At 49.3% G+C, this 22,271-nt stretch overlaps 1 protein-coding gene across 1 annotated transcript in view; it reads right to left on the bottom strand.

The window, feature by feature from the left end:
* SDK2 (sidekick cell adhesion molecule 2) overlaps positions 1-22,271 on the bottom strand; it is a gene marked incomplete at both ends in the record, with an annotated part of 262,629 nt that overhangs the window by 49,866 nt on the left and 190,492 nt on the right. The window contains 10 exons of the mRNA XM_079725138.1: positions 218-339; positions 1,964-2,155; positions 2,542-2,640; positions 2,840-3,035; positions 12,546-12,661; positions 13,199-13,380; positions 15,018-15,158; positions 18,952-19,099; positions 19,990-20,126; positions 20,473-20,649. Coding sequence (XP_079581264.1) covers positions 218-339; positions 1,964-2,155; positions 2,542-2,640; positions 2,840-3,035; positions 12,546-12,661; positions 13,199-13,380; positions 15,018-15,158; positions 18,952-19,099; positions 19,990-20,126; positions 20,473-20,649 — 1,510 coding nt within the window. The remainder of the gene's footprint in view (positions 1-217; positions 340-1,963; positions 2,156-2,541; positions 2,641-2,839; positions 3,036-12,545; positions 12,662-13,198; positions 13,381-15,017; positions 15,159-18,951; positions 19,100-19,989; positions 20,127-20,472; positions 20,650-22,271) is intronic.

The following is a 22,271-nucleotide window of genomic DNA, read 5'->3' as shown; positions in this document are numbered from 1 at the left end:
TGTGTGTGTGCATGTGTGTGCGTGCGTGCGTGTGTGTATACACAGGTGAGGTGGAGGTGGAACTGTGGGCATTTTTGGTGTATTTGACCTTCTGATAGTTGCATGTGAAACTCACACAGATTGAAACACACATGTGATTTACTCTCAAGAGCCGGGGTGCCGCCAAGGCCGGGGAGCAGGCTGCCCAGGCTGTAGCGCTCTCCTCCGGCAGCTTTACCTGGGCCTCCACCAGCCAGCGGGAGATGGAGGTCTTCCCATCATAACCTGGCCTGAACTGCAAGGTCACGGAGCGGGGGCCAATGTTGGAAATGCCCAGGTTGGTGGGGGCTCCTGGGAGTTCTGGAAAAGGAAAACAGGGCAGGAAAGGAGTGAGAAGAAGGCCCTTCCACCTCCCACAGGACTCTCCAGGCACGGAGGGGGCTGTGTGCCACACATTTCCTAGACACCTCGGAGGAGGAGCATGGCCGAGGCCTCAACCCGCAACACAGCCTTCAGTCATGCATCTATGGCTCACTGTGTTCAGACCAGGGACCGAGGTAGGCTCGGGGCTGAGAGAACCCCCCAGGGCCAGGAAACAGGGGCTGGGCTTCCTGAATGAATCCTCCTCTCCCTCTACACATAACCCATTACAGCCCTCCCAAACCAATAATGGCTGAGGGAGGTTAGAAGGAGGGGTGAGGACAGGAGGAAGACCCTGTATTCTTTTTTTTTTTTTTTAAATTATTAACTTTATTTATTTTTTTGGCTGCGTTGGGTCTTCGTTGCTGCACATGGGCTTTCTCTAGTTGCAGCGAGCGGGGGCTACTCTTCGTTGCGGTGCATGGGCTTCTCATTGCGGTGGCTTCTCTTGTTGTGGAGCACGGGCTTTAGGCACACGGGCTCAGTAGTTGTGGCTCGCGGGCTCTAGAGCGCAGGCTCAGTAGTTGTGGTGCACCGGCTTTGTTGCTCCGCGGCATGTGGGATCTTCTAGAACCAGGGCTCGAACCCGTGTCCCCTGCATTGGCAAGCGTATTCTTAACCGCTACACCACCAGGGGATTCCCGAAGTCCCTGTATTCTGACCAGGAACCTTGGGGTTCAGGGTGAACAGAAAGAGAACAGATTCTGGGGTCGGACTGTCTGAGTTGAAATCCAACTCCACTGCTTCTGATGCTCTGTGCCTTTGGGCAAGTTACCTAACCTTTCTGTGCCACAGTGTCTTCCTCGGCAAAATGGAGATGATAATAATATTGCCTACCTCAGGGTTGTTGGGAGGGTTAAGTGCATGAATGCACTGAGCTCTGGGCCAGGTGAGCACTACAATTTATCACTTGGGGTCAACTGAAGCTCAGGTATCTCAACGACCTCGGTGGGCAGGTTGAGGGATTCTGGCCACATCGCACAAGCATAGACTTACAGACCCAGACAGGACCACGTGGCTATCCAGTGCGCCTCTCCATAGACACAGATGGGGAAACTGAGGCACAGAGGGGGACTCTTGACTTGCTCAGGGTCACAGAGTCTGGCAGAAGTGGGATGGGGGCCAAAGCTTGCTGTTTACACCGGGGGTGAGATTATTCTCACCCTGCTCTATCTCCTTCCCAACCAACATTCCCACTGGTTGGAATCCGTTTGGACCTTTTGGGTGACAGTGAGAATTCTTCCCCTGAATCATAGATACCACTGCTTGATGCAGAGCCTGGAGCAGGATGGGGTAGCAGAGGGAGGGGGCAGTGGCGGAAGGAGGCAAGGGTGGGGTTCTGCGGGGGTCCGGGCTCCTCTGAGAGTCAGGGGAGGAAGTGGCAGCAGCCCACACGGCCTCACCATCACGAGGATGCAGCCAGCCCTGGGAGGACCCGGGAACCCCAGACTCCAGGGAGGGGAGAGCTGTGTGGGAAGAAGCCAATCTTCCTGAAGAGGAAGGGGCCTCCTCCCGAAGAGGAGAACAAGAGGCTGGGAGCCCAGCGCTGGGAGCAGGTACCCACCTGGAGGCACCCCGGAGGAGATGGTTGAGGCAGACACCTGGCCCTGGCCCTTGGCGGTCATGGCGGCCACCTCGATGGTGTAGGTGGTGAGCGCGGTGAGGCCCGTGACGCGGTACTCCAGGGTGATGTTGGGCAGGTAGTGGGTCACGCGGGTGTTGGTCCGGTTATACTCCTCCCAGGAGATCCGATATCCTGGGGAGAGGCCCCAGTGTGGTGTGAGCTTGGCCGGGACCTTAACCTACTGCCCTGTTTCTCACTTCCTTACTAGTCTGGCAGTTAGACACGCATTGGAAGGAGGGGGCCGAGGGAGGTGGGAGCATCGTGCCTGGGGCCCCGGGTGTAACCTGGGTGGGTGCCCCCCGATGGGTGTGGATTGCAGGAGGGAGGGTGGGTCACTGCGGCTGAAGATCTGGGATGTGGCACAGAGCACAGGGGCTGAGAGCCTCCTATGAGTCCTTTTTAAGAAAGAGTGGTCTTCTGGGAGGTTCTGGATGAACACTAGGTCAAAGGCAGGGGGGTGGACGGGAGGGCCTCTGCCGCCCGTCTCACCCCTGGGTCAGCGATGCTGTGGCGCCTACCTGTGAGGATGCCGTTCTTCTCCCCTGGTTCTTGCCAGCTGACCTTCAGCGAGGTATCCAGGATTTCACTGAAGCTCAGGTGTCCCACGGGCCCTGGCACTGTACCCAAAAGCGTCCCCCACCCACCCGATGCCAGTTAGAGCCGGAGAGAGACCACCGTTCTCGAGACAGCCCGTGGGGCTCCAGGGGCACCCCCAGGCTCGAAGACAAGAGCAGGGCCGTCCAGGGCCTGGAGCGCTCGGCCTGGCCCATGGAGGGGGGTGGGGACAGAGGGAGCCGGGGTCAGGGCGCTGCCTACCGTCCTCATGGGTGCGCGCCAGCTGCGGGGTGCTGCGAGGCCCGTCGCCCGGGGTGGTGAAGCACAGCACTGAGGTGAAGTACTCAGTGAACTTCTTCAGGCCCGACACAAAGCCCACGTGGATGCTGTCTTGAAAGTTGGGCCTGGCGGTCACCATGGTAACCTCCTCTTCCTGCTCTGGCTCCCAGGCCATCAGCTGCGGAGAGGGCAGCCATTCAAGCACGGCGGCAGCAGCGAGCACGTGCCAGCAGAGGCCCAGCGCTTTCCCACAGGCTGGGCCAACGGACAGAGAGTGTTCAGGAGCCCAGCTTTCCTAGGGTCCCTCCTCCCAGGGAGGGGAGGCCGGGCGGATACCCACAGGCCACTGGAGCATCTGTCCTCTGGGAGCTCACTTTGGTGTGCTGCTCCATTCGCTGAGTGATTTACTCTAAGCAAGGTACCGGGCAGGGTGGTTTCAGTGAGTCATCTCTCACTCGATTCCCACAGCAACCCCACAGGGAGGTACTTGACCGAGACTGGCTACATAATTTGCAGGTCCAGTGCAAAATGCAAGTGGAGGCCCCCTTGTTCAAAAATTATGAAGAATTTCCAGAGACGGCAGCAGAGCATTTAGCTGAACATGGGGTCCTTCTGAGCGTGGAGCCCTGAACGCCTACACAGGCAGGAAGCCAGTCTTGTTTTTTACAGATGACGAAACAGGCTCAGAGAGGCTAAGTGACTTACAATATATCACACAGCTCCTGGGTAGCTGAGGGTCTTTGCTTCTACACCTGGGCTCCCATGCCTTTCTCTGCCTGGGCCAGGGCAGTTCTTCCTAAGAACTCCAGTATGTAGATAACTCTCTCTTTTAAACTTGTTCCAAGTTGGGATTTCAACTTTAACCATCCTCTAGAGGTGGAGTGTAGGCAAGAAAACCCTGTCTGGAAATTCAGCATCACTTTTCCTCTCATCTCCGCTCTACACATCCCAGCCATAACTGCATAAACTCCCCACCTCCCCGTCCTTCTCTTCCTGCCTCTTTTTTTAAAAATTGAAGAATAAAATTGATTTACAATGTTGTGTTAATTTCTGCTGTACAGCAAAGTGATTCAGTTATACACATATATACATTCTTTTTTTTTTTTGCAGTACGTGGGCCTCTCACCGTTCTGGCCTCTCCCATTGCGGAGCACAGGCTCTGGACACGCAGACTCAGTGGCCATGGCTCACGGGCCCAGCCGCTCCACGGCATGTGGGATCTTCCCGGACCAGGGCATGAACCCGTGTCCCCAGCATCGGCAGGCGGACTCTCAACCACTGTGCCACCAGGGAAGCCCTATACATTCTTTTTTTAATATTCTTTTCCATATGGTTTATCACAGGATAGTGAATATAGTTCCCTGTGCTATACAGTAGGACCTTGTTGTTTATCCATCCTATATATAATACTTTAGCATTCTATATAGCATCTACTATGTTAGCATCTGTTAACCCCAAACTCCCAATCCATCCTTCCCCCAGCCCTCTCCGCCTTGGCAACCACAAGTCTGTTCTCTATGTCTGTGAGTCTGTTTCTGTTTCGTAGACAACTTCATTTGTGTCGTATTTTAGATTCCACATATGAGTGATGTCATATGGTGTTTGTCTTTCTCTGTCTGACTTAGTTCACTTAGTAGGAGCATCTCTAGTTGCATCCATGTTGCTGCACCTCCCTGCCCCACACTCCTATTTTCTGGGCCCTTCATCTGTCTCTAACAATGACAGCTGGTCTCAGAGATTTCCTCAATTATTTGAAATTGATTAAATAGCAATTAATGGTGAAAAGCAATGCTGGATGAGTTTTAATAAGCCTGGGTATTTATAGACATAAAACAATACCACGCCAATGTCTCTTGATTAACTCACGCCCGTAACGATGCTTCATCTCCTCCTTTTCATGGCCGTGTGTTTATAAAGGATGTTTGGAAATTTAATTGGAATTGTGAAAAGGTAGCCTATAGCAAGTTAATTAGATACCAATTAGACCCTAAAAATACTAATCAGAAATACTAAGTGGTGTTTAATATGTAGGTTAAATACCCTCCTTATTTCGGTTATCTTGTTTCATAGCAATTAAATTGCTGAACTTCGTTGGAGTAGATTAAGAAACAAGTTTGATGTTTTAATTTACTTTAATCAATGTAAATTCGAATTAATTACACCATTAGAATTGTGTGGTGCATTCTCCAGTAAGTGCAAAATCTGGATAAATATTATTTTTTCGGGTTTAGGCCAATAGTGATCACTACTATTTAAAAAAATAAGGGACAGGGCTTCCCTGGTGGCGCAGTGGTTGTGAGTCTGCCTGCCGATGCAGGGGACATGGGTTCGTGCCCCGGTCCGGGAGGATCCCACATGCCGCGGAGCGGCTGGGCCCGTGAGCCATGGCCGCTGAGCCTGCGCGTCCGGAGCCTGTGCTCTGCGGCGGGAGAGGCCACAACAGTGAGAGGCCTGCGAACCGCAAAAAAAAAAAAAAAAAAAAAAAACGGACAAAGAATGTCTTGACAGGTGCCTTAAAGCAAATTCACAGGGAACTGTCTTCAGATATGACAAAGAAGATGGGTACAGGGTGATGGCAGTGCGGTTGGGTGGAGTCATGACCACATCATCATCCTCCAGGTCCAGGCCCAGAGCCCAAGACAGAGGAAGGACAGGGGTTGCTTCAAAATATTTACTCTGGGATGTGAACCACTTGTCCTGTAGCTGCATCCAAAGAGAAGGAGGCTAAGGGTTAAGAGGTCTCTCCCTCAGGTCCAGGAAGACAATAGAATTGTCTTCTGTACATTCTATTGCCTCCAAGGGGTTGGGCTCTGGGCAGCCATGGGGTGGAGGCTGTGCTCCACACATGCACTGGGCTCTGGTCCCATGAGCCCTTCCTGTGTGCCTGGTACTGGGTTAAGCCCATCACAGACCAGTCCCGTTTCACCATCACAATGAGGATGACATGAGAATCACTGTCCTGTGCTGCTATAAAAAGGAAACCAAGGTTCAGGAAGGTTGAGGACTGGTCAGTGCACAGGGGACCACCAGGATCTGGCTTCAGATTTGTGGACCTGAGACCTTAGACGCAGCCCTCTATCTGCCGAGGTACACACAGCTGCCAGGTGAGGGCTGGGGGTTCTCCATGCCTGCTCTTGTTACTGGGGGTCAGCGCTGATTTACTTCGTTAGGTCCTTGGTCTTGGATTCTAAGCAGACTGGGCTGCCCTGAGCATGGCTGGGGTGTGTGGGTGAGTGTGCTTGTGGGCAGACTTCAGATCTAGATGCTGGGACAGGCAACTCCACCTTAGACAGCAGAAGCCCAGGGGGTCACCCCTGTAACTGAAAGGTAGGTGTGTGTGTGTGTGTGTGTGTGTGTGTGTGTGTGTGTGTGTGTGATGGGGGGGGGCCAGGGTGCAGAATGTGCGGCCAAAGCCGAGAGGAAGGACGACAGAGCACAGCTTTGTCATTTACTGTGTGACCCTGGGAAAATCACTCAACCTCTCTGAGCCTCAGGCTATTACAGGAGACAGTATTAGCTACCTCAATGGTTGTAGCGAAAAGGGCTGAACTGACGTGCCTCCTGTTTCCGATGGAGGCAGTACATCGTGGGCTCGAGAGTCTAGGAGAGTATAACCTGCTAGATTCTGGAGTTAAAAACAAGAAGGGGAAATTCTCTTTTTCACCCTCCCTTTGTCTTTCCCTCTACTTTTCTATCTCTTTGCATTTGCATGAATTCGTGCAAAACATCCTGGAAGGATATGTTAGAAATTAACAACAGTGGTTCCCTGGAGTGCGGAGAATTTCAAGGTTGGGTGGGATAGAACCAGGCAGATGAGGGACTGGGGTGGCATGGCGTGACATGGAGGATGCCTGCTATAAGTTTATCTTTTTACATTCGTTGGTTTTTGAATCGTGTAAATATATTCCCAGTTAAAAATTAAATTAAAAAATTAAAAAAATAATGGGGGCGATTTGGCAATAGCAGCAAAATTATACACATTTACCTTTTGACCCAGCGATCTCATTTCTAAGAATCGATTTCAGAGTTATATGTGACAGTATGAAAAAACGTATGCACAAAACTATTCACTGCAGAAATGTTTGTTATAGTAAAAGACTGGAAACAACCAAAATGTCATCACTAGGGAGCTGGCTGACTAAACAATGGGAGATCCACATAATGGAACACAATACAGATTTTTAAAAAAGGGACAAGGGGGGCTTCCGCAACGGGAGAGGCCACAACAGGGAGAGGCCCGCGTACCCCCCCCCAAAAAAGGGACAAGGAATATCTCTATATACTCCTACAGAGAGATCTCCAGGATACAATGTAAATGAAAAAGCAAAATGGAGAAAGTATGTAGAGTACACTGTCATTTATCTAAGAAGGCGACGATACACATGTATACATGCATAGCCTTTGTTTATGCTAAAGACATGGAAGGGAAAACCGAACCAAACCAACAAACAAAGAGAAATCACTTCTCTCGGGAAGGAAGAGGACCAGAATTCAGGCTGATTTTTTTCTGAATTAACTTTGCTTTGTAGATTTAACTTTGGAACCATGTAAATATGCTACATAATTAGAGAATAAAATTAAATAAAAAAATCAGTCCGTAAAAATCGAAACCCAAATGAAACAAATGAACCTCACAGTGTATTGAATCGTAGCAAAATTACACAGAAAGAAACCATTTCAGAGACTTTGTAGCACAGAAAGTGGGGACTGTATCCCTGGTGGGATACATCCTAAGAACTACAGATAATCTGAAACTATCTTCAGTAATCACAGTGTTGATATTGCTGTTCTGAAACTGTTGTGGGTATTTGTGGGATCAAGTAGGTGAGTAATTCTGTTGCTGTGGAAGAAACTAGATTTTCAGAATGGAGAAAAGAGAGACAAAAGACCAATGAGATTATTTTTAAAATGTTAGAGTCCTGAAATTAAATTGGAAGTATCAATATGTGTTTTATCTTTAAAAAATGTATTTCTGAGTTGTCCATTCACAGGGCCTTGAAACAACAACCAATGCTGGAACCAGGAGCACCCCCATGCCCAGATTTTGGTATCTAACTATCATTAAAAGAAACAAGGGCTCCTTGATGACATGGCTGATCCCAGGCACAGGGCAGGAAAAGGAGCTAGCTTGGGCCACCCTGTCATATCAGATAGCAAGGAAGCTATCAAAGACTCCTAGGGCGGGCTTCCCTGGTGGCGCAGTGGTTGAGAATCTGGCTGCCAATGCAGGGGACATGGGTTCAAGCTCTGGTCTTGGAAGATCCCACATGCCGCGGAGTAACTGGGCCCGTGAGCCACAACTACTGAGCCTGCGCACCTGGAGCTTGTGCTCTGCAACAAGAGAGGCCGCGACAGTAAGAGGCCCGTGCACCGCGATGAAGAGTGGCCCCCGCTCGCCACAACTAGAGAAAGCCCACGCACAGAAACGAAGACCCAACACAGCCAAAAATAAATAAATAAATAAATAAATAAAATTTTTTTAAAAAAGAATTAAAAAAAAAAAGAGACTCCTGGGGCCACATCAAAAGGACTCACCAACTTGAAGAGGTGGGTGATGGGTCAATTTGGCATCAATAAGAGTAATAATGGCAGTGGATTGAAACATATCAGACGTATTAAAAATCCTTAAGGACATAATAATACAAAACAAAATACATAACAAAAACAAAACAAAAAGATGCCTCCCTCTGCCCCCATCCAAACTCATCTGTCACCTTAGAAGATGCTAGGGAACCAATTCACTATTCTGAAAATTGTTAAGTCATGGAAAAGAACTGAGCATTTACCATGCTTTTCCTAGATGAACTAAACCTTCAGGTAACCAAAAAGTTGTTAACGGAAAAATTCTTTTTTGGGGAAAGTATTTCAGCTCATAAATCAAGAAGAAATCATAATATTCAAGTATCCTCATTTTGATACTTGAATACATTCCATATCCTCAAGTATCCCCTATTGAGATAATAGAGTACACAAGGGTGGTCAATGGTCACCACATCCTAGTAAGAGAGACAGGCAGACTGTGCCTTCTAATGAGAATGCACAGCGCCATCTAGGAAGTAATATTTTGAAAAAAAAATCATCATATCTGAATATGATCAAGCCTCTAGTTCTAAATTCCAATTTACTGCAAATATAGTGTTTAGAGGAATATATTAAATGACCCCACAGGGATGCAGTCAGCAAATCCAGGCTGTGGAAAACTCTATAGGACAAATGATTAAGTTTCTTTACTAAATAAATTAAAAGGAAGAGAGAGTGAGAGAGAGAAAGGAGAGAATCTGTAGATCAACTGAGACCTAGAAAACTTCAACCAATTGCAGTTGTGTGGCTCTCATTTGGACCCCGAGGCAAATAAACCAACCAGTAAAAGAAATGACGTGGGTCTTCCCTGGTGGCGCAGTGGTTGAGAGTCCGCCTGCCGCTGCAGGAGACACGGGTTCGTGCCCCGGTCCGGGAGGATCCCACATGCCGCGGAGCGGCTGGGCCCGTGAGCCATGGCCGCTGAGCCTGCGCGTCCGGAGCCTGTGCTCCGCAACGGGAGAGGCCACAACAGTGAGAGGCCCGCGTACAGCAAAAAAAAAAAAAAAAAGAAATGACGTGGCAACTGGGGAAATTTGAACGCTGACCGGGTATCTGATGCTATTAAGGGGACTGTTGATATTTTAAGGCACTGTAATGAGAATGTGGTTATTGTGTTTAGGTTTTAAGTAGAGACTTTATCTATAATATTTCTCTGCAGAAATATTTATGGATGAAAGGATACAACACCTGGGATTTCCTTACAAATATTCTAGGGGAGAAGCAGAGGGCTGGAAAATAGAGGGAACACATTGGGCCATGAGTTGGTAACTGTCGAAGCCAGGGTGCATTATGGTTTTATCAAGTCATCTTAGTCTCCTCACTACTTTTGTAGATGTTTGAAATTGTTCACAATTCAAAGGGGAAAAAAAGGTCCCTTCTCACTGGAAGGATGGAAGGGACAAACACTGCTTTTTTTTCCTCCCTGTGATACTGAAGGCCAAAGGAGCAAGAAACAAAATCCCTACTTGTACCCATTTATACTTAGAAAAATTCAAGTTATAGTTATTATTTTACCATTAAATCATACAACACTTTCTTTTTAATGCAAGACAAGGTGCGGGCTCTGGAGTTTGAAGCCAAGCTTTGCAGTTACTCTGACTGTGAACAAGTCACTTGCCCTCATGCCTCAGTTTCCTCCTCTGTAAAATGGGGTGATGATAACAAGCCTTCCTTCTTAGGGTTCTTGTGCAGCTTGCAAGAGACAAGAATGTGAGGGAAGCCCAGGCATCCTGCCTGGCATGTAGAAACTGTCCTGTAAGCGTGAGCTCTTCTTACGCACCAGTTTCTATGCTCAAGCTATCTGGACAATTCATTTCTGCTGACTTTCTTGGAGCAGTTACGGGGTGCTGGGCACAGACTGGACCTGGGATCAGGTGGGCTTCTGCAGTTTCCTCTGGCTCTGGGTTATAATGGGTCATTGCCCTAATTGTCCCGGCCACTAAGCTGGTCTCCTTGGCCCTCTGGGAGCCATTTGCCTTAGAAGTTTGCAGTCCAGGCCTCCCCAGAGTGGAAGGAAACTTAGAATCGGCAGCAAGAAGCTAATTGTTCCCAGCTCAGCTCCTCTGCATGATGCAAACCTCCCTCTTCCCTCCACTGCCTCACCCCAGAGTCCCAATTAGGAGGTTTCTCCAGCCAGCCGGCACTACCAGCGAGCAGCTACAGCCCTGGTCCAGGAGGGCCCCGCTCGGCCTCGGTGATGCACTTTCCTGGAAGCGAGATGGCTGCGGCTGGGGTGTATCGGGATCTGGACCCTTCCTCCTTTACTTGAAACACCAGCAGAAAATTCTCTTGGTGATTTAATCTCAGCCCCTTCCTGTCCAGCCATCCCCACCTTGCAGCAACAAAGGCTAAGGCTGCTAGTCCTAGAAATGGTCCTTGTTGTCACACACGGGTGGTGTGGGAATCTTCTGGAAGTATCTGCGGTCACCTCGAGGCCACCAGAGCCCGTGGTTCCCTGCCCTTCATGGCTGGCTTCCTGGTGACATGCCTCTCACATCTGGAGGGAGCCCACTGCCTCCTCCCATCCGCCCCACTCAGCTGGGGTGAAGCTGTAAAACACGGTGTGGACCACACACTCTGTAATCTGCCATCTCCCATTCTCTTAGGGAAGGTCAGCTCCGTGCTCCTCGTGGGGTGAGAGGAGAGACCCAGGAGTGGCTGCCAGAAGGGGATGGTGGAGAAGTCCTGACTTGCAGCCCAGCTCCAATTATAGCAAATTTACTACCATCACCATCACCACCGCTACTAGTGCTTTTTGTTATGGCTGAATTGTTTCCCCTCCAATTTTTATGTGGAAGCCCTAACCCCCAGGGCCTCAGAATGTGACTGTGTTTGGAGATAGCCTTTAAAGAGGTAATTAAGTTAAAATGAGGTCCTTAGTGTGGGCCCTCATCCAACAGAACTGGTTTCCTTCTAAGAAGCGGAAATCTGGACACAGACACACAGGGAAGACGTGTGAGGACACAGAGAAGGCGGCCATTCACATGCCAAGAAGAGACGCCTCAAAAGGAACCAGCCCTATCAACACCTTGATCTTGGGCTTCTGGCCCCCAGAACTGTGAGGATATACATTTCTGCTGTTTAAGCCGCCCAGTCTGTGATACTTTGTGAGGGCAGCCTGAGCAACGAATCCATTTCTACGACTACTGCCACCGTTTTCTGAATGCTTGTTATGTGCTTGTCATTCTGCTCAAAAAATTACAAATAATCTCATTTAATCTTCATGAAATCCTAAGGAACAGAAATGATCATCATCTTCGTGTGCAAATGAGGAAACAGGGTGTCTCTTGGTTCCCCAGCAGCCAGAACAGTGCCTATGGTCGAGCTCAATAAACACTTACTGAAGGAAGGACGCTCAGACGGCTTATAGGACTTGTCCCGGGACCGGGCCAGAGGCAGAGCCAGGACTTTAATCTAAGCTCTCTGAGTCCTAGTTCTGCCCTTAAACCCACTGTGTAGGGTCAAGTACAGTCCGAGGACAGATGACCCTGCAGAGTGCCCACTAGCCCATGGCTTGGGGGTAAGAAGTGCGTTCTGGATTTTTCTTTTTTTTCTTTTTTTTTTTTTTTTGCGGTACGCGGGCCTCTCACTGCTGTGGCCTCTCCCGTTGCGGAGCACAGGCTCCGGAGGCGTAGGCTCAGCGGCCATGGCTCACGGACCCAGCTGCTCCGTGGCATGTGGGATCCTCCCGGACCGGGGCACAAACCCGTGTCCCCTGCATCAGCAGGCGCACTCTCAACCACTGCGCCACCAGGGAAGCCCCGTTCTGGATTCTTCTGATGGGGCCATGGCTGTGTGGGGATCCTGAGCCTGAAGCAAACCTGGTTTTGTTTACAAGGCAGGCTCACCGAGACTGACTGCTCCCTGCACTGGGAGGTCACGGACAGGTCAGTGTCCGTACTCCCCGCGGCCTGGACGTGGACCTGGGGCAAGCCCGCATGCCCCTTGCCTTGATCATGTGTCCTCTGCTTGGCTTGAACCAATGATTCAGAGACAGAGCGGGGACTCCCTCCTCCCCCTTCCTCGCCTTCTCCCTGCCTCTGCGGCCTGCGTCCTCCTTCCGAGAATCTCCAGGCTTCCTCTCGGGGCGAGGAGAGGCCTTATGTACCTTGTAGCCCTGGTTGATACCGTTGATGAACTGGGGGCTGGGGGCAGTCCAGGTGAAGCGGATGGTCGTGGAGTTGGTGGCTTCTGCGTGCACGTTGCCCGGAGGGACCGTGGGGACTGGAGGAGAGCAGAGAGGTAGGGGTGTGCGTGGAGGGGGCACAGTCTGACTGTCTGGCCCGGTTAAGCAGAGGAAACACATGAGGTCTGCAGACACTGCTTTACACCCCTCCCCCCAGCTCCTCCCCTGCCGCTATGGAGACTTCAGATGCCCTCTTTCTGTAGATTAGTTTGGGCTTAATAAAACTGGTCTGGCCCATTTCACAGGGTACCCACAAAGGTCATGGATCTGAAAAATGCTCAGGGTGGTTTTTTAGGTACAACGTTAAATGTAAGCTGTTTCATGATCCAGTTAATGGGAAACTCTGCAGAAGGTCCCTGTACCCCCGAAGCCTCTGCCTTCATCACACCCACCCCGACCTCTTCATCTTTCCCTCCGTCCTCCCACCCTACGGGGTAGCTGGGCACAGCAGACGACAGCCTGGGACTGGATAAAACAGGTGACACGTTTGAGGCCGTCAGGACTGGACAGTCAGGACCCATCAGGCACGGAGAAGGGGAAGCACCAGCTCCTCCACGGCCACTGTCCCCACCCACCTCCCTGCAGTGTCCACTCGGTGACTTTGCTGCTGTAGACACCCAGTCCGGCGCTGTTGTAGGCGGCCACCTCGATCTCGTAATTGGTCCAGATGATGAGGTCCTCCAGCAGCAGGTTGTTGACATCAGCATCCGTTATGTTCTTAAACTGGTACCCAACAGGCAGCCCGGCCAGGCAGTACCTGAGGGGAGAAAGCCAGGATGCCATGGATTGGAGTCAGCCTGCTTGTCCTCGTGCCCAGGAAGCTGTCTGGGATGGTGGAAACCCACATCCATGCTGTCCAACATGGGACCTGCTGGCACTTGTGGTTTTGGGGCACCTGAAACGTGCTTAATGTAACTGAGGAGCTACGTTTGTCATTTAATTTACTTTTTTATTAATTTAAATGGCTGCAAGTGACCAGCGGCTACCCCACGGGATAACACAAGCCCGGGGGATGTGTCTGGACTCTTCTTTTTGACGGGGGAGGAGGACATTGGTAGGACGGCTAGCCAGGGATGCTGAGAGTTCCTGGGAAGATCTCACTGGTCTAGCTTTGAGGGGTCGCTGATCAGAGACTGGTCTCCAAAGGTTGGACTCATTTTCTTTCACCTTCTAGGAGAATGGTTCCCTCTTTTGACAACCATTCATTGAGGTGGAAAGAAAAAACCCTGAGGCTACATACTCTACCAAGTTCACCTTCCAATGGAAAAAAGAATGCAGGGTAATAAAGAAATGGGATATGTACAGGCAAATTTTGGAGGATGGAGAGCTCATAGGAGAACAACGATGCGCACATACTTTAGCGTCAAACTACTGGGAAATCAGAGGCCCCAAATTATTTTGATGCTTCACAAAACCCCACAGCAGTGGTTCTCAAAGCCTTAGTGTGCATTCAAGACACCTGAAAAGCCTGTTGAAACACAGATTGCTGGGCTTACCCCAAAGTTTCTCATTCCCTAGGTCAGGGGTAGGACTTGAGAATTTGCATTCCTATCAAGTTCTCAAGTGATGCTGATGTTGCTGGTCCAGGGACCACACTTTGAGAACCACTACCCTTCTGGATTCATCAAAAAGCCCACGACGAAATTAACTGATAATGGAGCAGCCAAACCAATAGTTACTGCTTCCAAAATTTGGGAATTCCAGTGCTGTGGGTGTACACATTCAGGAAAGAGACATGTGAAGTTGCCTAGCATCTTGCAACCAGCCAGAGTTCAGAATATTGACACAAGTTCTCAGAAGTTTCAAGCAACAGGCTAATTTCCTTTTATGAATACCAAATTTTACTAACAACTTAATAACACACTTTCAGGTTACCAGTAAAGCACTCACAGTCAAATGTAAAAATAAAAGGCTATATAACTGGGCTTCATTTGGCAGTAGGGACCAAAGACAGGACTTCGACTTTTTAACCAGTTCTTGGCCTAGTAATTCATCCACTCATTGTCTGTCCTGGGGAAATCTGGCCTGCTAGAATATTCTTGGGTTCCCAGGTGGTTGGTCCCCTGGATAGTTATGTGTCTCCATGTAGCCCTATTCCTATGTAGCCCTGACATCTGGCAGACTTGTCATCCATACAGCCTTAAGGAGGCTTCACTGTATCTCCTCTCTAACCATTTCTATTGGTTTCCAAGGCTCTCACTGCTGGAAGTTCTTCTAGATGTCTAACTTCAATCCTTCCTACTGTAGTGTAGGCATTTCTTGTTGCCTGGTCCTTGTTGATGAAGAAGGACCTGCCATGAATCTGCTCTGTTTTCCAATCCACTCCCTGACCCTCCCTCATCTCTTTCCTCTTGAGTCTGGGCAGCCCCTCCTTTCCCTGGTGCAGATGCCTACCTGATGATGTAGCCCTTAAGGATGCCATTCTGGTGGCTCTCGGGAGGTGGCTGCCACTGGATCATGATGGACTGGTTGGTCCGGCCGCTGGCGATGACATTCTGGGGAGGGGCCGTGGGGGGCTCCTCAGGAAGGGAGACCCTGGATAGGAAAACACCAAGAATGGGCAGGGCTTTTCACTCCTAGTCTCCACGGTAAATACAGGAGTTTAATGGGATATGAAGAGGCCCCACCCTGCTCTGTCCCTGGATGACTCTGCACAATTGCTGTGTGCTTTCGGGCTAGTCACTTAACCTCTCTGAGCTTGCTTCTTTACCTGTAAAAGCAGTATCATAAAGTCCACTTGCCTGCTTTATGAGTGGTTGAAGCTCAAATGACACAATGTATATGGAAGTCTTTTTAAAACACTGTAAAGCACCAGATATGTGTATTTTCTCTGCGGTTGAGGGACACAGGCCTTGGTTTCCCATTTGTCAAAAGAAGCTGCTGTTGGGGTTGATGATGTCATGAGTGTTCAAGTATTTTAGAAGCAGGTGTGTCAAATACACACCTCCCAGTTACCAGCTGGTGGTGAACTTGAACCGCGCTTCCTTTATGAACCAGCTGAGCCCAGGCAGGTGTGGGGCAGGCCGGGTAGGGGTGGCGTGGTGTGTGCGTGAGAGCTTGAGCATCCCCCCACCCCCCGAAGCCCAGTGTTACTGCATTTCTTTCTCTGGCATGGCCAGGGGACACAGCATTCCACTTCTGTATTTTTCACATAACTGACATGCATCCATTAACAACAAAAGTTGATTATTTTTGATGGATGTCTTTCCCATTTCGCTTATGTTTTTGTTTCCTGATGGATAGCTTTTCCAAAACATCCTGCACCCTCCCATGGCTTTGTAAAGCCTAAAGTGAGGGTAATTTAACCTTTTTCTTGCTGACTCAGGATGATTCATTAGGAAGATGAATCAGCATTACACAGGGAAGCCCGAAGGACTGGAGAAGTTATAGGATGGTTTCCCTACACTTCGAGGCCTCTTATTATTGGGATTTCATAGCTCTGAAGGATTCGGGCTATGTCCATTTTTTTCCCCTGCACCACCTCTCGTGGTCCAAACATGGTCTGGCACATAGTAGGTGCTCAGTAAACAGTGAATGAATAAATTCTCCTATAACTGCTCTCCATGCCAGGCTGTTTTTAGCTGTCACTTCTCCCTCCTGTTAGAGTGTCACAGCCTCTGTGGCATCCCCCTAGTATAAGCCAGAGGGATTCAAGCTTATTGGAACTGTGGGGAAACCACAATGATTGATTTAACCCAGGGTGGGGTCTGTGTACACACCAAAGAGCAACTTTTAAAGAGCAAAGCGCATTCTTGGCTCCCTTAGCAAGTACTGTTTGCTATTTCTATTTGCTATTATTTCTGGGCTCTCAATTCTGTTCCATTGGTCTATGTGTCTATTTCTTTTTCTTTTTTTTGGTTGCATCATGCAGCTTGCAGGATCTCAGTTCACCAACCAGGGACTGAACCCGGGCCACAGCAATGAAAGTGCTGAGTCCTAACCATTGGACTACCAGGGAATTCCCTATGTGTCTATTTTTATGAGTAGCATACTGTTTTGGTTTACTATAACTTTGTAGTATAGTTGGGAATCAGGAAGTGTGGTGCCTCTGGCTTTGTTCTTTGTTCTCAGGATTGCTTTGGCTATTTGGAGTCTTTTGTGGCTCTATACAAATTTTAGAATTGTTTTTTACTATTTCTGTGAAAAATGCCATTGGAATTGTGATAGGGATTGCATCGAATCAATGGATGGCTTTGGGTGATATGGACATTTTAACAATATTAACTCTTCTCAATGGGAAAAGGATAGTCTCTTCAATAAATGATGTTGGGAAAACTGGATAACCATATGCAGGAGAAGGTAATTGGACCTCTATTTTACACCACTCCCAAAAATGAACTCGAAATGAATTAAAGACAAACTTAAAACCTGAAACTATAAAACTCCTAGAATAAAACATAAGAGAAAAGCTCCTTGATGTTGGTCTTGGCAGTAATTTCCTGGATATGACACCAAAAGGACAAGCAACAAAAGCAAAAATAAATAAAAGCGGAACTATATCAAACTAAAAAGCTTCTGCACAGAAAAAGAAACAACAAAATGAAAAGGCAACATAATGGAATGGGAGAAAATATCTGCAAACCGTATATCTGATAAGGGGTTAATATCCAAAATATATAAAGAACTCATACAACTCAACAGCAAAAAAGTAAATAATCTGATCAAAAAATGGGCAAATGAGCTGCATAGACATTTTTCCAACAAAGACATAAAAATGGCCAACAGGTCAATGAAAAGGTGCTCAACGTCACTAACCATCAGGGAAATGCAAATCAAAACCACAGTGAGCGGCTTCCCTGGTGGCACAGTGGTTGGGAGTCCGCCTGCCGATGCAGGGGACACGGGTTCGTGCCCCAGTCCGGGAAGATCCCACATGCCGCGGAGCGGCTGGGCCCGTGAGCCATGGCCGTTGAGCCTGCACGTCCGGAGCCTGTGCTCCGCAACGGGAGAGGCCACAGCAGTGAGAGGCCCGCGTACCGCAAAAAAAAAAAAAAAAAAAAAAAAAAAAAAAAAATCACAGTGAGATATTACCTTACACCCATCAGAATGGCTATTATCAAAAAGACAACAAATAACAAGTGTTGGTGAGAATGTGGATAAAAGGGACCCTTCATGCACTGTTGGTGGGAGTAAAAATTGGTACAGGGACTATGGGAAACAGTATGGAGGTTCCCCCCCAAACTGAAAACAGAACTACCATGTGATCCAGCTACCCCACTTCTGGGTATATATTCACCCCAAAGAAATGAAAACAGGATCTCGAAGACATATCTGCACCCCCATGTTTATGGCAGCATTATTCACAATAGCCAAGGTATGGAAACAGCCTAAGTGTCCATCAACAAATAAATGGATAAAGAAGATGTAACCTAGCTATACAATGAAATATTTTCCAGCCATGAGACAGAAAGAAATTCTGCCATTTGCAAAAACATGGATGGACCAGCAGGGTTTTATGCTAAGTGAAATAAGTCAGACAGAGAAAGACAGATACTGTAGATCTCACTTATATGTGCAATCTAAAGGAGGTGAACTCAGAGAAACAGAGGAGGTGGGGGGCTGGGGAAGACGTTAGTCAAAAGGCATAAATTTCCAGTTATAAGAATAACAAGTTCTGGTGATGGAATATACAGCATGGTGATTATACCTAAGAATACTGTATTATATACTTGAAGGTTACTAAGAAAGTTGATCTCAAATGTTCTCACCACAAAAAGAAACGGTAATTATGTGACAGGATGGAGGTGTCAGCTAACACCATGGGGGTAATCATTTTGCCATACAGGAGTGTGTCAAATCAACGCATTGTACACCTTAAACTTACATAATGTTACAAGTCAACGATATCTCAATAGATCTGGAAAAGATAAAAATACACATAAAAAAATAAAGAGCAAAGCACACAGCTTTGGGGCATGGGATTGGTGTCACTATCATTCTGACCTGATGTCTTCTTTCTCACTAGAGGAGGCTGCTTGTTCTAGGGGGGTCTAGGTGGCTAGAACGTGCCTCCTACACAAGTGGGTATTAAAACGCATGAACTGCTGTTTTTATTAAACTTTCATCATTTTAAGAAAAGCTTTGTTGGAGGCTTCATGGGGTCTGGCAGCATGCAAGGCATTGCATACAGAGATCTGTGTAGATCCCAGATGTCTTTGGAAATTCACGTGCGTTTAACAATGATGGCAACCCATGGGGATGTAGAGCAGAATGGGCTTAAGTCTTGGAACTTGCATGACCCCAGTGAGAGGGACAACTAACTGGGTTAGTGAGTGGAGCCCCTGACACCCACCGTTGGAGCCCCTGACACCCACCCCACTCCCCTCACCTCTCTGTTTCCTTGCTGAACTGTCCTTTCCCCACGTCGTTGACGGCACAAAGACGGAACTGGTAGGAACGTGCGGGAACCAAGCCCTTGACCATCACCGAGGTGGCCTCGGGGTCCACACTGGCCAGAAGCACCGTCCAGGGGGCATCTACAGGGACAGAGGGTGGAGGCTGAGGTAGGCATCTTGGGGGCACACGCTTCTTCCCCCGCCCCGATTCCCAGCAGGGGTCCAGCCTCGTTTGGGCTGGCAGGGTAGTACCTCCCCAGCTTGGTCCAGTAGAGGCTGGTCACGTCATTTTTCTGGGTCCCCTTAGCCCACATGTCCCAGGGGGTTGGGGGTCCTGGGGAGGGAGCAAGGGCTCATGGGAACTGAGAGGCATTTGTCTTTTCTATCTTTTTTGTTTTTTCTCAAATTGATGAGCTCTAGCAAACTGTATCTGAAACACCACTCAAATGATGCCTGCTAATTTTGGAGTTCATGGCTTGGGGATGGAGGATAAAAATTAAAAAAAAAAAAACTAATGGCCAGGGACTTCCCTGATGGCACAGTGGTTAAGAATCCACCTGCCAATGCAGGGGACACAGGTTCGATCCCTGGTCCGGGAAGATCCCACATGCCGTGGAGCAACTAAGCCCGTGGCCACAACTACTGAGCCTGCACTCTAGAGCCCGAGAGCCGCAGTTACTGAAGCCCGCACGCCTAGAGTCCGTGCTCCGCAACAAGAGAAGCTACTGCAATGAGAAGCCCGCACACCGCAACGAAGACCCAACGTAGCCAAAAAATATATATAAATAAATAAATTAACAATAATAAAAAAACCCAACAAAAAACAAACTAATGGCCAGTGTCTTGGAGGCTTCTGGGTGGCAGGTCCCACGTCCAGCCTGTGCGTTATCTCGTTCAGTTGTCACACGACTGCAGGATGCCATGGCTCATTTTACAGATGAGGGAGCTGGGCCGTCCAGAGGGTTGGCTCAAAGGCACAGAAGTGGGGTCGCCCTGGCTGCGGTCGGTGGAGGGGGTGCGAGCAGCCTTACTGTTCTCCGACATCTCCAGGACGTAGCGGATCAGTGGGCTGTTGCCGTCAAAGGGCTTGGCCCACGTCAGGTTGATGGCCCTTCTCTCCGCGGCACTGAGAGTCGCCACTGGGTGCTCAGGGGCATGAGGCAGCTGCCTGGAGGAGACAGGTGTGGCGGGGCCCCCCCGTGAGGTCTAGAATCAGGTGACACCCAGGACTCAGTCTGAGCTCCCATGATATCTGGTGCTCGGGCCCCCGAACCCAGCCTTCGGGGCCATCTAGCTGGAGATTCTGTGCACTGGCTTTGGAGCCCACCTGTCCAAAGCCATAACCCAGACTCCCCGCCCTTGACAGGGGCCGAACTGAGCTGGCAAAGGCCTGGAGGGTGCTGGGGTGAGGTGGGCGGGCTCAGGTCACACCTCGCCTGGTGGCCTGCCTAGACGCAGTCTTCCCTTTGCTGCCTGCACCTCTTTACCCCGGAGCCTGGGCAGGCTGCCCTCACCTCACACGCAGGTGGGCACTGCGAGAGTCGTTGCCTCCGGCTGAGAGCACCCGGCAGGTGTAGGTGCCGATGTCCCCAGACCACGTCTGCGAGATGTGCAGGGAGCCGTTTCTGTCCAGACGGATGCGGGGGTTGCCCTCCATGCTCAGCGTGGCCCCATCCTTCTCCCAGACGTACCTGAGAGTAAGAAGGACCACTAAGTAAAGAGAGGCAGGGAAGGCAGGGTGGGGGGCTGCTGGGGTGGGCACAGCCCAGGGCTGGTCTGGAGCAGGGAGCTCCAAAGGTGGGCAGGGGGCAAGCCCCCAGCCACAGCGGGGGCACCTGCAGCCCATCACGCCTGCGGGTGGGGCCCTTGGTCCAGGAGCATGACCACATCATTATCCACCGGTCACACCTTCAGTTCAGGTCCAGGTCACAGACTGGTCGCTTTTGGCCAGAAGCCATCACCAAGCGGTGCAGAGTGAACAAAAGGTATTCTTCCAAAGAGGTTAAAAGATTAGGGCTGGAAAAAGAATGAACGTCTCCACGTAGACTACATGTGGGGATTAGTTTTATGAAGGGAATCATTAGATCAATGCATCACTGTGACAAATTAACTTCGGCATCCAGAAAAATCACTTTAGCTTTGGTCAGTCAGTACAAAGGGGGCCTTGAGAAATTACACACATGCCCGTGCCTGACAATGAGAAATATCTGCTCTGGATTTGTTCTGGAGGAGACACAATAATTGTCATCAACACACACAGGGTGCCAGCTCCTGGGAGGATGCTGGGCTGCTACCCCCCAGGGAAGGTCGATCAGGGTGACCAGGGCAGGAATGCGGTCGGGCTGGGATGCTTTCCTAATAGCCCACCAGTCGCTCAGTGAAGGGACAGGGTGATGGGGCTGAATCACAAGGCCCTAGAACTCTCTGGGTTTAGGGAGTGTGAGATGGCTGGGCAGAATGAGCCTGTAATTTTTTTTTTTTTTTTTTTTTTGCGGTACGCGGGCCTCTCACTGTTGTGGCCTCTCCCGTTGCGGAGCACAGGCTCCGGACGCGCAGGCTCAGCGGCCATGGCTCACGGGCCCAGCCGCTCCGCGGCATGTGGGATCTTCCCGGACCGGGGCACGAACCCGTGTCCCCTGCATCGGCAGGCGGACTCTCAACCACTGCGCCACCAGGGAAGCCCGAGCCTGTAATATTTTTAACCTAAGTTTAAAAAAATCAGAAAAGTAGCAAGTACAGATGAGAAAAGAGCAAAGGAAAAAGGAAAAAAAACCTCAAAAGCTTTCCCCTAAGGGGTAATCATGATTCACATTTGAGGGTAAACCTTCCAGGCTCTTCTCTCCTGGGCAGTTATCACATTGCTACTATGTTCTGGGGTCGGATTCTTGGGTCGAATGTTGCCCTGGTCACTTACCAGCGTTGTGGTCCTGGGTGTATTTATTTAATCTGGTTGTGCCTCAGTTTCCTCATCTGTCATATGAGGGAAGTAATACCACCCACCTCATAGGGTTGCCATCAGGACTGTGTGAGTTAATATAAAATACTTGGAGTAATGCCAGAAACATGGTACGTGATTGATAGAAGTTAGCCATTGATAGAAGTTAGCCATCACTATATATTTCTACTAATACAGCATATTTTTAATATAAATAATACCTAGCTATCTATCCATCCATCCTGATTTTAAAGCTGCTTTTTCCACCCAAGACAGTATCATAAATTCCTTTTAACGTGACATTTCCTCACCATGGTTCACGCTGGCTGCATAGTGCTTCAGTGTAACTGGTCCCGTAATGTTGGACATCCACTTTAG

The sequence above is a fragment of the Hyperoodon ampullatus genome (assembly GCF_949752795.1).
Source record: "Hyperoodon ampullatus genome assembly, chromosome: 19".
NCBI lineage: Eukaryota > Metazoa > Chordata > Mammalia > Artiodactyla > Ziphiidae > Hyperoodon > Hyperoodon ampullatus.
Note: the sequence above shows the minus strand (reverse complement) of the source record. Positions and strands in the feature narration are given on the sequence as shown.